General features: G+C 50.6%; 1 protein-coding gene across 1 annotated transcript in view; it reads left to right on the plus strand.

Annotated features, from left to right (window-relative positions):
* LOC144932461 (sodium-dependent neutral amino acid transporter B(0)AT2-like) overlaps nucleotides 1–3,161 on the plus strand; it is a 49,317-nt gene extending 46,156 nt beyond the window's left edge. Inside the window, 3 exon segments of the mRNA XM_078856540.1 lie at nucleotides 295–457; nucleotides 1,383–1,712; nucleotides 1,714–3,161. Coding sequence (XP_078712666.1) covers nucleotides 295–457; nucleotides 1,383–1,712; nucleotides 1,714–1,998 — 778 coding nt within the window. The 3' untranslated portion in view covers nucleotides 1,999–3,161.
* The last annotated feature ends 10,090 nt before the right edge of the window (nucleotides 3,162–13,251 follow it).

The raw sequence follows: 13,251 nt of genomic DNA on the forward strand, positions 1-13,251 counted from the left end.
CCCCAGTGGCGATGTTTACACACTGCACCAGGTACTCATTTGAGGCTGAGTCGACCTATGGGAGGCCCAGGACCAGTTCAGACAATCGACACACGAATCGAACTCGGGTCGCCGGGAATCGGAGCGCAATGTGCTAACCACTGCACCACCGCTCCCACACAATAACAAACACGCACACACACACACAGACCGCTCTGCATGGGTCTCTCGTCTCATGCCGTGGCACCGACAGGACGATCGGGACAAAACTGGGGAAGCAGACCAAATATCTGTTTTGTGCTGAGTGGCGCGCAGGTTCATGGACGACATCAAGGACATGATCGGGTTCGCTCCTCCGCGCATATACTACTACATGTGGCGCTACTTCTCGCCCCTCGCCATGATCGCCATGCTGGTGGCCAGCGTGACCCAGATGTGCATGCAGACGCCTGGGTATCACGCATGGATCCGCGAAACGGTGCGACACGCACCGAGGTCCCGCCGCGTGGCCTTCTCGAGAGATGGTTGGGGCAAGAGCTGTTGGCGAGCGTCTGTTAAATATGGTGGAGCGGGCGCAGGTGTTAGTCTGGCCCGCACCATCCTCAGCCACCTCTGTGTATTGGTTTAGCCATGTTTGTTTGTTGTAGTACAGAGTTAGATTGATGGCCTTAATCTAAGTTGTCTTGTGGTTGTTGTTGTTGTTGTTTGACTTGCATCCCACTGTGATTTTTGCACACAGCGTTGGTGTACGGTTTTTTTTCTGCAATATTTTGCTGTCTTTTCTTGGATTTTCTGTTTGCACTTAGTCACATATTCACTTTAAGATGTTTTTTGTTCATGTTTTGGTTTTTTGTTTGTTGCGGTTGCACCCGATTCAAGAGCCGAATGGCTCACAGGGCTATACCTAATAAATGAACTTGAACTTGCTTCATCAGCGATGATAAAATGTACATTATCTGTGGCTGGGAATTTAACTCGGGTCGCCGATTCCATTAGACCGCCGGGTTGGGCTGCGAGGTGGCCTCGAGATGGCAATGCAGCAGTGGATTAATGAAGTAATCTGTGCAGAGCTTTGAGCGTTACCGCCGCATATGTGCGGGTGTTCAATGGGTAATGCAATTGGCTCCCAGATGCTGAAAACATCATTATTGGGATCAGAGTCTCGAAACTCGGTGTGGCTTTCTGTGTAAATAAATGGCATTATTATTATTATTATTTGGACTCGATAAACACTCCTTCGTTGTAGTTACTTGTGCATATGTTTTTGTTTCTTTACCCAGCCCTCATCAAAATTATCTGCCCCCCCTCTTCCCACTTCTTGGCATCATCCTCCCACTGCCCCCCTCCCCGCCCCCCCGCGGCTCCCCACGGCTCCCCACGGCTCCCGCTCTCGCCCCACGCAGGCCACGGAGGAGTACTTGCCTTACCCGCCGTGGGCGCTGGCGATGCTCTCCATCCTCATCGTGCTGGCGCTGCTGCCCGTGCCGCTGGTGATCCTCGTGCAGGTGATCCGAGCGCGGCGGCCCGACCCGAGCAGCCTCGCCTCCGTCTCCTTCCGCCGCCGCAAGATCCTGGAAGAGAACTCGCCCCTCGAGGAGCGCGACTCCACCAGCCTCCTGCACAGCCGCGGGTACCGGCAGGCGCAGAGCCAGCAGGGAGTCGGCACCGTCGCCGTGCGCAGGGAGGGAGAGGCGGACACCAACACCCCCGCTTCCCTGGCCGCGCTACCGCCGCCGCCGCCGCCGCCCCCCCCCGCCGCCTCCGGCCTCGCTGGCCGTTCCGACCGGGGCGGCGGCGGCTTTGGTGGCCGGATCTATCGGCCGGCCCGTGCCGCCCCGCCCCGGTCGCCCCGCGCGCCCGGCTCGCCCGGCCCCGCCGGCGCGCAAGCCGTCGATGCCGCCGTCCGGCAGGATCAACGAGGAGGATGGAGGATTCTCGCCGGATTTGGACACGGTCGCGCCCGGCAACCGTTATGGCCGGTCGTTTGCACTGGGGGATATTCTCAACTCCGACAGCTAAAGGTGGTTTGGGTTGGAGAGGGCTTTTATTTAGTTTTATCAGGTTTCGTGGGTTAAGTTTTTTTCTCTCTCTATTATTGATTTGATTCGATTTTTGTGTTCTATTGGCAAATGAGCATCGCAGCGTGTTTCCAGTGTCTGTACGACAGTTGAGACATCGCCTGTGTTTCCGTGATCGATGTATTTATCCATTTAAAGGTGAGTCAGTCAAGTGGAGGTTCCAGGAAAAAGAACAAATATAACTTTCCACCGATGTTATCTGTGCCCCGGGGATTGAGCTTAAGCCGCCCGGTTCATAGTGCGGTGCATTGATGACTGCGATTCTGATGTAACCAATCACAGCGCATATTTTTAACTGTTTTAAAGCACAGCAAAATAACGCAGGAGACAGAGAAGTGAGTGCAGCCTGCTCTTCCGATGACATTCCATGTGACATGCTAGAGATTGCAAAACAAGAGAAATATGAACACGTGTTAAGTAAAGGATCCACATTAACTTTTGCATTCATCAACCAATGAAGCACACGCTTGATATTCAATCTCCGCACACATTTCAATGTAGACTTTGTTTAGTTCTTCTCCGCTGCAAAACCCCATGTGACCTCTTGTACAGCCGTACCCAGTGATGCCACGTGTGCACAGCAGGGCTTAATATCAGCCGAGTCTCTCCGGCTTAGGTTTTGGAGTTTCACGTTTATGTTGCTTAACCGGGTGACGGCTCTCGGAGACCAGCATATTGTCTCATTATGGAAGAGCGACCCGAGTCACCCGAATGATAAAAGCAAAAACAATTTACTGGAAAGGAAAGAACAGCAAAGAAGCAAATAGAAATGAAACCCCAAAAACAACTGAGCTCCGTGAGAAATCAAAACACCGTATCGCACAAACAGGAATCGTGCTTAAGTAATAACCTGCAGCGTAACTCGCACCTCCGATTAGCATGTTTGGCAACATGCGGTGCAAAATGGGTTCAACATACATGCACACGGCAGGGGCGGATTATTTGTTAACTAAGCATAGCACAACATTTTTTCGGCTCGGCAACCCGGAAAATGTTTACGCTCCCATGTGCACCCACGTCCATGATTCTCCTCGCCGTGGCCACGATTCACGTGCCCCCCCCCCCCCCCCCCGTACTCCAGTCCCACCATCGAGCCCGAATCCCCCCCCCCCCCCCCCCCCTTCTGCGAGTCTCGAACCAAAGTTGAGAACTTCCACGGTTACGCAGGGCGCGCGCTCGGCGGAGCGACGCGGGCGTGAAGCGCCGCTTCTCATCGCCTGTGGACGGGACTTTCCCGTCGGTTGTCAGCCTCGGCATCCGGTCGGTCGTCGAATGATGTTTGTCTGCAACCTGCGTCGGGGATGGGATCCAACGAGACACATTCATTGCGTTTGACTCATTTTGCTCTTTGAAGGTTCTGTTTGTTTCGTTTAACACATCGTCGGCTTTCGCGAACCGATATCACCCATGATAGAGGGTTTTTTTGGGTGTGCTGTACTAGTGACGAATTGGCACGTTCTGTTTACGTGGCAACCCTTACTAGTTGGCTGTGTCGGGTGGTGGCGGGTTTTAACGACACATTTATATATTTACGCGATCTAACCCAAAAAAACTCTATCGTGGTTTGTTTTGTTTAGAAATTCCACCCCCCCCCCTCCGCTGGGCATCGGGCGATGTATTAAGCACAACTTCGCACACCGTGAGTCGCACAATTTTTGCCCACCCCGTATATATCTGCGTGCGTTCAGAATAACAACACACCGCACGGTTGAATAGCACACGCGCAAAAACATACGGAAATAAACGCGTGTTTAGTTGGGACTCTCCAATCATTTTTAGACGATTAGTTCCATGTTTCATGGCAAAAAATGTTGACGTATCCTCGGCTTCATGCCGATTTAACCGTAACCCTGCACCCATTGCTGACCTTCAAATGGGGCCAATTCCTTACAAATACTGAGGTCGAATCCTCTGCTTGTCACAGCCAGAATGCTATACGAGTGGATGCTATGTATTTGTTTTAAAGCTTGTAAAATACAGCACTGTATTTTAAAAAGCACTTGTAGCTATTGATTTGTTTCGTTCGATGAGGCCTGACACCTAAAGATGTTGTTTCCGTGTTTACAATACCAACAGTCGGGCAAGTAGCAGTTCAAACCGCCTGTAGTACTTGTGACGAGACCAAATCCCGTATTAATGGGTATTCAAAACCCACACCTTTGGGAGCCTGTATCAAGATGTTACTCAGGACTGGACTCACGTGCACGCAGCACGAATGAGTTTCGGAACACGACGCTGGTTTTATTCCGGAATCCCGCACGAGCTGGAGATCGAACCACGTAGACTTTAGAATCTGACTTACAAACTGACTGCGGTCCAAATACCTTCCTACAGTATTTAGGGTATGGATCAAACATAAATCTGCCTCGACATATTTGTTGTTATTTTTTTTCTTGTGAATGAAACTGAGGTTCCGTGAGAGTGGGATTCGGGTGAGGGGGAAGTCATGAGAGGAAGTAGCACAATTTGTCACGATGCAATGCTTGCGCACACATCGATCCACCCATACCGATATCGCTTGGCGTGTCTCCAGGCGCCGTGGGTCCTGAACTCCGGCCCCAGGTTTTTTTTTATCAGCCAAGAAAATCCGCACAGCCTCCCCAGCGAAGGGGTCTGGCAACGGCCCAGCTGCACCCGCACTGGTGCCATTGAGCCTTGCCTCCACTTTCCCATAATACTCTCTCAATGAATTTAGACTTAACACTTTCGTGACTGCAGGAATTGACATTCTTGGTTCTTTCGGTAAAGTCACGTAGATAGAAACGCAAGCGGTCTTCATCAGGTGACGACGACCGCTTGTGTTGCGATCGAAACGTCGTGGGTTTTTTGCTTTTAATTTAGATTTTAGTTTTTTTTTTATCTACGTTACTTTACCCGAAAGCACCAAGACTAAATACTCTCTCGACGAGCCAATCGCGGCCTTGTGTCACCCGCAATTTCAAAACCCGAGGTGACCTTACTGCATGAACTGGAGCCATGGGACCCGCCACTGGCGTATATGAACGTGTTTTTTTTTTATTTGTCATAATTTATTACCGTGTCATGCGTTTACACTATTCAGTTACGAGCAGTTTGCAATGAAGCCACTCCGTTTTGGGGATATTCTCAAACTCAACGCTTAACTGGACCCAACAAAAACCGTGAGATTCGCGCGGTCGCCTGCGTCCAGCGCGAACGAGGTTCAACGTCCGTGCGAGAAGCGTGGAGCGTGTCGTTGAGTTTGAGAGTTCTCCTTTCGTTGGGCACGTGCGGGGTCTTCTCCGGACACTTGGCTTCCCCCCCCCCCCCCCCCCCCCGGTGACTTTTCACGTTCCGCGCGCGTCTCTAGCACCGTGGCGAGGCGCTGGCGGTGGCGCGTCACAAAATGCTCACGGTTATGAGAGTGCACAATCGACAGTTGTACATAAAGGGGAGACGTTAATTTAGATTGAAGAAGACACAAAAATATATAATGACGGTTGTGTTCAAATACGAAGACAATTGTTCGTCATCGGTCGGAACATCGCTTTTAAGAGCATCAAGTGCAATGTACGTGTCGCTCTAGAACAGTGGTTCTTAACCTGGCGGTGCGAGACGTGGCCAGGTTTCTTTGGAAGGCAAATCATCGAAACACGTGAGCACAACTACGTTGTTTCATCAAAACCCGATGTACTTATAGACGTGATACGTGTTTTAGCGATGGAGAATCAAAGGGGGTGCAAGGCTGCAGTAAAAGGTTTACAAGAGCCGCTGTTCTAGACGCGTTTCCAAGCACACATTTAAAGTGTTCTTTTCCGTGCGCGTTTTAAGTCGCTCGGAGAGCGCCTCTTCCGCCGAAGGTGTCGACAAGCCTCCCTCGTGCAGGACGCGGAGCGAAACGTCGGGACAGCGCGTCGAAACAACGCGGCCGCGTGCACGACGGAGAGCCGCGCTGGACTTCTTGAGCGAGCCCGCCTAAATTTGATGCCGGTGGAGAAAGTGTCGCTGTGCGCTATCGCAAAGAGCAGCCGAGATCACGCGTGTTTGGCCAGCCGGCGGATGGCATCGCTCCTTTTGGGGACGGATCCGTCGATGTCAAAATTGTGGAGAGACGCGACTTGTACACAAATAGCCGCCACTCGGTGTCACATCATGTATGGGTAGCTGGTGCGCCGCGCAACGAGCCTACTGCTGCGCACACACACTGTCTAAAACCGGCTTAAAATAACCGCTTTACTTTCTTGTCAGTAGATTCCCGTCGAGTAGATGATTCCGTGATTCTGGTTTTTTGTCAGCAAGTGTCACGTCGATGCCGAGTCCACCGGTGGTAGTGAAATCCAACGTAGGGTGTCAGTGCGTGTACATTTCTCTGCAGAGAGATGGAATTGATATCGCAGATGACGACCCAGCCAGCACGCGGAGCGCGACTTGGGACACGGAGCGGTGGCTCATGCCGAGGTCGTGTGTGGGGTAACCGCCTGCAGAGTAACGTCGCTGATCTGTTTTGAACACCGCTGACCTGTCTGTAAATTGCCCACCTCCCCGCTACAAATATAATGTTTCTCCCTTGTAGCCTCTCACGACGTACACCACAATGCTCTTGTTCTCCACCAATTCTCATTGCAGCAATTCCTGCATCTCTAAGCCTACAAAGGGGTTTTTGCCTATTTATTCACGCCTATATATTCGTTGCGACCCTTTTTTCAAAATTTTCGATGTCATGTAAAAAAAAAACATACTGTTTTTACGTCTCTCGTGTCACTGTGTCCACAATAACGCGTCCTGGTAGCTGTCTCACACCAGTGTTGTCATTTACGGAGGTTTTAAATCCCAGATGAGTGTTTCAAAATCAGAGGTTGTAATTCGCGATCATTCTGCGCGACGAAGACGTTTTACCTGCAAGATATCGGTGGGTTTTTAGGATTGCGTTAAGGAAATGTTAACGTTTTTACGTGCCACAATTGTCTGGAGGTATTTTAACAAAACTGGATTTTTAAAACCCGTTTTGGGATTATGAGCATTTAAAATCCCCCCACCCCCACAATGCTGGCAAAATTAAATGAATCCATCTGCTTCGTGGCCACCTATATTTAAAAAAAAAACGACTCTAATAAATAGGACTCAGAAGTATGTTATTTTTTTCCCCAAACATCTGGTGGAGGCTATTCCATCTCAATTTGTGAGATCGTTTCCGTTTATTGTTCTCTGGAGGTTTCATTTTCCCCGATCTAGCAACACTGCTGGCTCGAAATGATATGACCTTGACCCTGCGGTGTGTATGTGTGTGTATGTGTTTGCTGTATGTGTACACGTGTGTGGAGAGGTGGTGTAGCGGTTAGCTGCGCTGCGCTACGAACTCGGCGACCCGAGTTCGATTTCCGCTCACGGCCAACACCAGTGACGATTATCTGAACCTGTCCCGGACCTCCCCTAGGTCGACTCAGCCTCAAATGAGTACCTGGTGCGTTGTGGAAACATCGCCACTGGGGAGACAAAGGCGGTCGGGCGTGGTGCTGGCCACCCATCCCCTCGTGTGCCGTGCCGGCCTTAATAGGTGCTACTCGTTAACAGCACTTGCCCCAACAGTCTGTTAAGGCTATATGGGGGGGGGGGGGGGGGGGTCTTTGTGCATAAAAAGTTGGCGTCCGAGTGTTTGAGCGTGCGTTTGCGGCGCACTTGTGTGCGTGTTTTTTTTTTCCCGGACAATTGTGTGCGTGTTTTGGTTTTTTTTGCCCGGACAATGCCATAGCCAATTGCGAGTGCATCCATACGCGCGTTGTGCACATTGGTAGCGTGTGTTGCAAGTGGAGTTTAGTTGAGCAGATTGTTATCATGGCCTATCCTCAAACGCACACACACACACATTTAGATACAGGTGTGTCCGTCAAAGTTCTCTCCGGATTTGTCCCACTCGGTGAGATCGCGCTTGCCAGGAATCGGCGCTGGCAACTTGCGCGAGACATTCGTTGTCGTTGAATGGCGTCGCGTCCTTGCTCGGATGATTTTGTGGACACCTCTGACCTTGACGAGTCGATGGAGACTAACAACAACCACAACAATAACAACAAACACAACCCTATAATTTCCCACGTGCTGGCTGTGTTGTTGGATGACCCCGTGCGTCATCGTGTCGCCGTGTCTCAAGGTCACTGAACCCCCCAAAACCTCCCCCTGCCCCCCACTGCTGCCCCCACCGCTTCGCTCGTGGCGACACCGATTTGGGGGAGGCCGCGAAATCTACGATTTAAAATTGTTCACTCCCCCCACCCCCTCCTCCTCCTCTTCTCCGTTGTCGTGTTGTACATTTGTCGGTGGCTGTCACGTAACCCCACGTAGTCACGAGCTCTCGTTGTCGTCGCTATTTGAGAACCTTAACGAAGTGTCAAATAAACAACAACAACAACAAAACGCACAATGTTTCAGTTGTTTGACCGGGGGTGTCATTAATTACATTTAAGGATTCTCCAAAAATGTTTTTGTTATTTTTTAACAATGTGTCCGGATGGAACAGATGGCTGAAAAAAAAACGAATTATTTCGAGGTGAAATTATCGCGATGGGGATCGAGGGGCGGTGGGGCACAAGGTGACACGGGCGGGTGGGAGAGAGAGCGCAAGGAGATTGGGAGGATTTGAAGCTGCACTGGTTTTGCAGTTTTTGCTTACGAGTTCGCGTGTGCACCTGGGGAGACAAAGGCGGCCGGGCGCGGATTTAGCCACCCACCAACTCCTGCGCTGTGCTTCACCTTCATAGGTGCTCGCAGTCAGCACTTGCCCCAACAGTCTGTTCAGGCTATACGGGGGATCTGTGTCTTTGTCTTCGAGCGAGTGGTGGCGTAGTGATTCGATTCCCAGCCACGGCTAACATCAGTGATGATTATCTGATCCGGTATTTGGCCTTCCCTAGGTCGACTCAGCCCTAAACGAGTAAACATCAATCCTGGGAAGACAAAGGCAGCCGGGCGTGGTTCTGGCCACATCACCCCCTCATGTGCCAATGCAAGCCTTAATAGGTTCTCGCTAACAGTAATTGCATGGCCAGTATATCTGAACAAATGCAATAGCTATGTAAATAGTGATCAGGCTGTTAAAGAAGTTCCTATTATACCGTTTCAGCAAGACCTCGTTTGGGTTGGGATTTCACGGGTGTGGGTGGAGCTTCTCCGTAGTGGGTGGAGCTTCTGACTATAGTGGGTGGAGCGTCTCCGTAGTGGGTGGAGCTTCTGACTGTAGTGGGTGGAGCTTCTCTATAATGGGTGGAGCGTCTGACTATAGTGGGTGGAGCTTCTCCATAGTGGGTGGAGCTTCTCCGTAGTGGGTGGCTTCTGACTATAGTGGGTGGAGCTTCTCCGTAGTGGGTGGAGCTTCTGACTGTAGTGGGTGGAGCTTCTCTATAATGGGTGGAGCTTCTGACTATAGTGGGTGGAGCTTCTCCATAGTGGGTGGAGCTTCTCCGTAGTGGGTGGAGCTTCTGACTGTAGTGGGTGGAGCTTTTCTATAGTGGGTGGAGCTTCTGGCTATAGTGGGTGGAGCTTCTCCGTAGTGGGTGGAGCTTCTGACTATAGTGGGTGGAGCTTCTGACTATAGTGGGTGGAGCTTCTTCATAGCGGGTGGAGCTATCTGTAGTAGGTGGAGCTTCACTATAGTGGGTGGAGCTTCTGACTATAGTGGGTGGAGCTTCTCTATAGTGGGTGGAGCTTCTCCGTAGTGGGTGGAGCTTCTGCATATAGTGGGTGGAGCTTCTCCGTAGTGGGTGGAGCTCTCTGTAGTGGGTGGAGCTTCTCCGTAGTGGGTGGAGCTTCTGACTATAGTGGGTGGAGCTTCTCCGTAGTGGGTGGAGCTTCTGACTATAGTGGGTGGAGCTTCTCCGTAGTGGGTGGAGCATCTGACTATAGTGGGTGGAGCTTCTCTATAGTGGGTGGAGCTTCTCCGTAGTGGGTGGAGCTTCTGCATATAGTGGGTGGAGCTTCTCCGTAGTGGGTGGAACTCTCTGTAGTGGGTGGAGCTTCTCCGTAGTGGGTGGAGCTTCTGACTATAGTGGGTGGAGCTTCTCCGTAGTGGGTGGAGCTTCTGACTATAGTGGGTGGAGCTTCTCCGTAGTGGGTGGAGCATCTGACTATACTGGGTGGAGCTTCTCTATAGTGGGTGGAGCTTCTGACTATAGTGGGTGGAGCTTCACTATAGTGGGTGGAGCTTCACTATAGTGGGTGGAGCTTCTGACTATAGTGGGTGGAGCTTCTGACTATAGTGGATGGAGCTTCTCCGTAGTGGGTGGAGCTTCTCCGTAGTGGGTGGAGCTTATTTATAGTTGGGGGCCATCCATTTAGTCGGTACGCAAAAATGTCAAAACTTGACCCTTCCCCCCTCCCTGTACGCACGCGAACTTTTTACAACCCCACCGGCGTACGTACTGGACGCACCCCTCCCCACCAAATCCTATAGAACGGCCGATATTTAATCCACGCAGAAACGATCAAGGATTAATAATATGAACGTGTTTAAGCAAACAGATAGTCCACCGCCGGACTATCTTAACTAATTTGAAGGCCAATGTAGACACATTATAATCGAGGCTTCACCCCCCTCCGTTTACTATGCGTACGTACATTGTCAGTAGACCCCCCATACGCAAGCGTACGCATTTGGGTTAAGCCCCCCCCTCCCCCCTCCATGCGTACGTGCTAAATGGATGGCCCCTTGGTGAATCTTTTCTATAATGGGTGGAGCTACCTTTTTACTGGGAGGGACTTTTGTCATTAATGGGCGGGACTTCTCGTTATATGAGGCAGGGCTTGTGGGAGGCGTTTCTTGCTATTGTTGTCCAGTAAGATTGTCTTGTAGGTTCCCCTGCCGAGCCTAAAACCTTCCTTCAAATACATTGACCGACCCACTGAATACAGTATACATATACTGTATATACAGTAAGTGTATACTGTATATTTTATGAAAATAAACATTTGGATTCAACACCGTTCAGAACCTCTAGAAACAATCATTCGCAGGCCTGGGTTCAAAACCGTCATATTATTTACGGAGGCATTAAATCTTAATAATGCTGCCCTCTAGTGGGATATAATGTAATCTGTATTGATTCCAGCTGTACGGTATAAATATTGTCTATAACACAGCCCTGAAGTTTAACTGAGCGGGAGATGCCATAGATTGCGCGCCTCTCTTCGGTATTGACGCCCATGACGTAACAACGGCTTCTGAAGGTGGCCCTCCAGGTGAACTTTGACTAGTGAGCTATTCGCTCCAGAAGCAAGTGGACCACGTGTCCTGGTTCCAGCCAATATGACCCAGTAAGGCTAACGGTGCCAATTCTTCATCAGCTGCTCCTGCACTCTTAATTTCTGGCAGCCAAAATTATTGCTAATTAATTCAAATTATTTTACTAAAGCACAGTTACTGCTATCGTTGATCTCTGCGTGCCTCCAAGTAACTGAAAGATTCAACTTTAATCATTCCCATGGCACGCGCAGTGCCGGAGCCCCGCAAGCAGCATGTCCATGTATTATTAAGCGAGGGGCCGGCACCCTCGGTAGCTGTCCTCGACCACCTAAGTGCCTGCAGGTGTCTATGGGTCAACGAGGGTCTCACTTGGGCCGCTGTGGCAATTGCCTGGTCTGGGGTGCTGCTTCGAAGGGGGCGTCGCTCTCTCTCTCCTCTATTTCTATCCAGGAGCATCTCACTGGACTCCCAGGTGCCTCCTCCTCCACCCCGGTTCTCACCGAGGCTCAGTCGCCCCACTCTCGTCGGCTAAAGGGGCCCAGCGTGCAGTCCCTGTCACACCACTGCCCCACACCGTGTGTAGTGCTCGTGTCAGTGTGCACTCTTGCTCCTGAAGTTCATCTTGATTCCAAGAGATGTATTTGTGTTTATGTCTTTGTGATAGACACAAACGCCTCCCCCCCCCACCCGAACAGTCGATTAATCATTACAACCCTTTGTCAATCCTCTGCTAGATGATGGCCTCTTCATGCCGTGTCAGTAATGGGGAGTATTTTTTACCATACTTCACCATGGTCCTGAATGTGGACCCCGAGTCTGAAGTCTTCCCTTGGCTAGATCGCTGTCCATGTGGTGCTGAATGTAGTCTCTCTGCAAGCATGTGTCCTCCGTTAGCTAGATGCTTATCCGTGTTTCTGCATGTGGACTCCGTTAATGTGCGTCTCGCTGCAGCCGTCTCAAACGCACCTGAGCGACCACTCTCTCCCCAACCCCTCTGCTCGATTCCCTCGCCACTGAACACTCCGCTACGGAGTGTTAATGCGCCGTCGTCTGACGATCACGCAACGGCGACTCGCTGTCCACACTGACGGCAGGAGGCAAAGTTTTAATCAACTCACGGCACATCCAAATCTCACGATACGTTATATAATAATAATAAACACCACCTGTTTGGAGCCGGAATGTGATGACAGCGGTGTTGTTGTTGCTGCTACTGCTGTTTCTTCTGCTGCGGTGATCATGATGAGGGTAGCGTACGAAACAGCTGCTGCCACAGCTACTCACTATTTATGATCATGATCGTAATCCGGTCAGCTGCAAAAGCGTTTCCTAGCAACCATTGCTTCCTCTATAGATGCAGTCATTAATATATGTTCCCGGCAATCCTTTGCATTGTGATATGTTTACAATGGTAGATAATGATCATTAATGACCTTGAAGCTATATATGTTTTAATTATTCACATCTACTCAGCATTCTGTGCAAGCCACGAGGTGACGATTATGAAGGCATTATACAATGCGCATACATGAGTGCTATTGTGATAAAATGCATTATGTGGTGATGCTGCTGGGTTAGTAGTGGTACACAATAACAATTAACAAAAACGTCAATAACACTGCTGTTAAATGGGAAAAAAATCAATAGGCAACGTTTCGGGCAATAACGCTTCTTCATTGCACATACATCCATTGTGATGAAAGGAGGCGTGCGTGGGCGGAACGCAAGAACGCGCTGGGCCTCGCGGTTAAAATGTTTTCGTATTGGGTCACTCACGCACACGGGTCACGCACGTGTGTGTGTGAATACGAGCACGTGTATGTGTATGTCTAGCCACCCACCCCCTCGTGTGCCGTGCCGTCCTTCATAGGTGCTCGCTAACAGCACCTGCTCCAACCGTCTATTAGCGGCTATATGGGGGACCTTTGTCTTTGTGGGTACGAGGAGCGGTGGCGCAGTGGTCACAAACCCGGCGACACAAGTTCGATTCCCGCCCACGGCTGACAT

This window comes from Lampetra fluviatilis, chromosome 5, assembly GCF_964198595.1.
Source record: "Lampetra fluviatilis chromosome 5, kcLamFluv1.1, whole genome shotgun sequence".
Lineage (NCBI taxonomy): Eukaryota > Metazoa > Chordata > Hyperoartia > Petromyzontiformes > Petromyzontidae > Lampetra > Lampetra fluviatilis.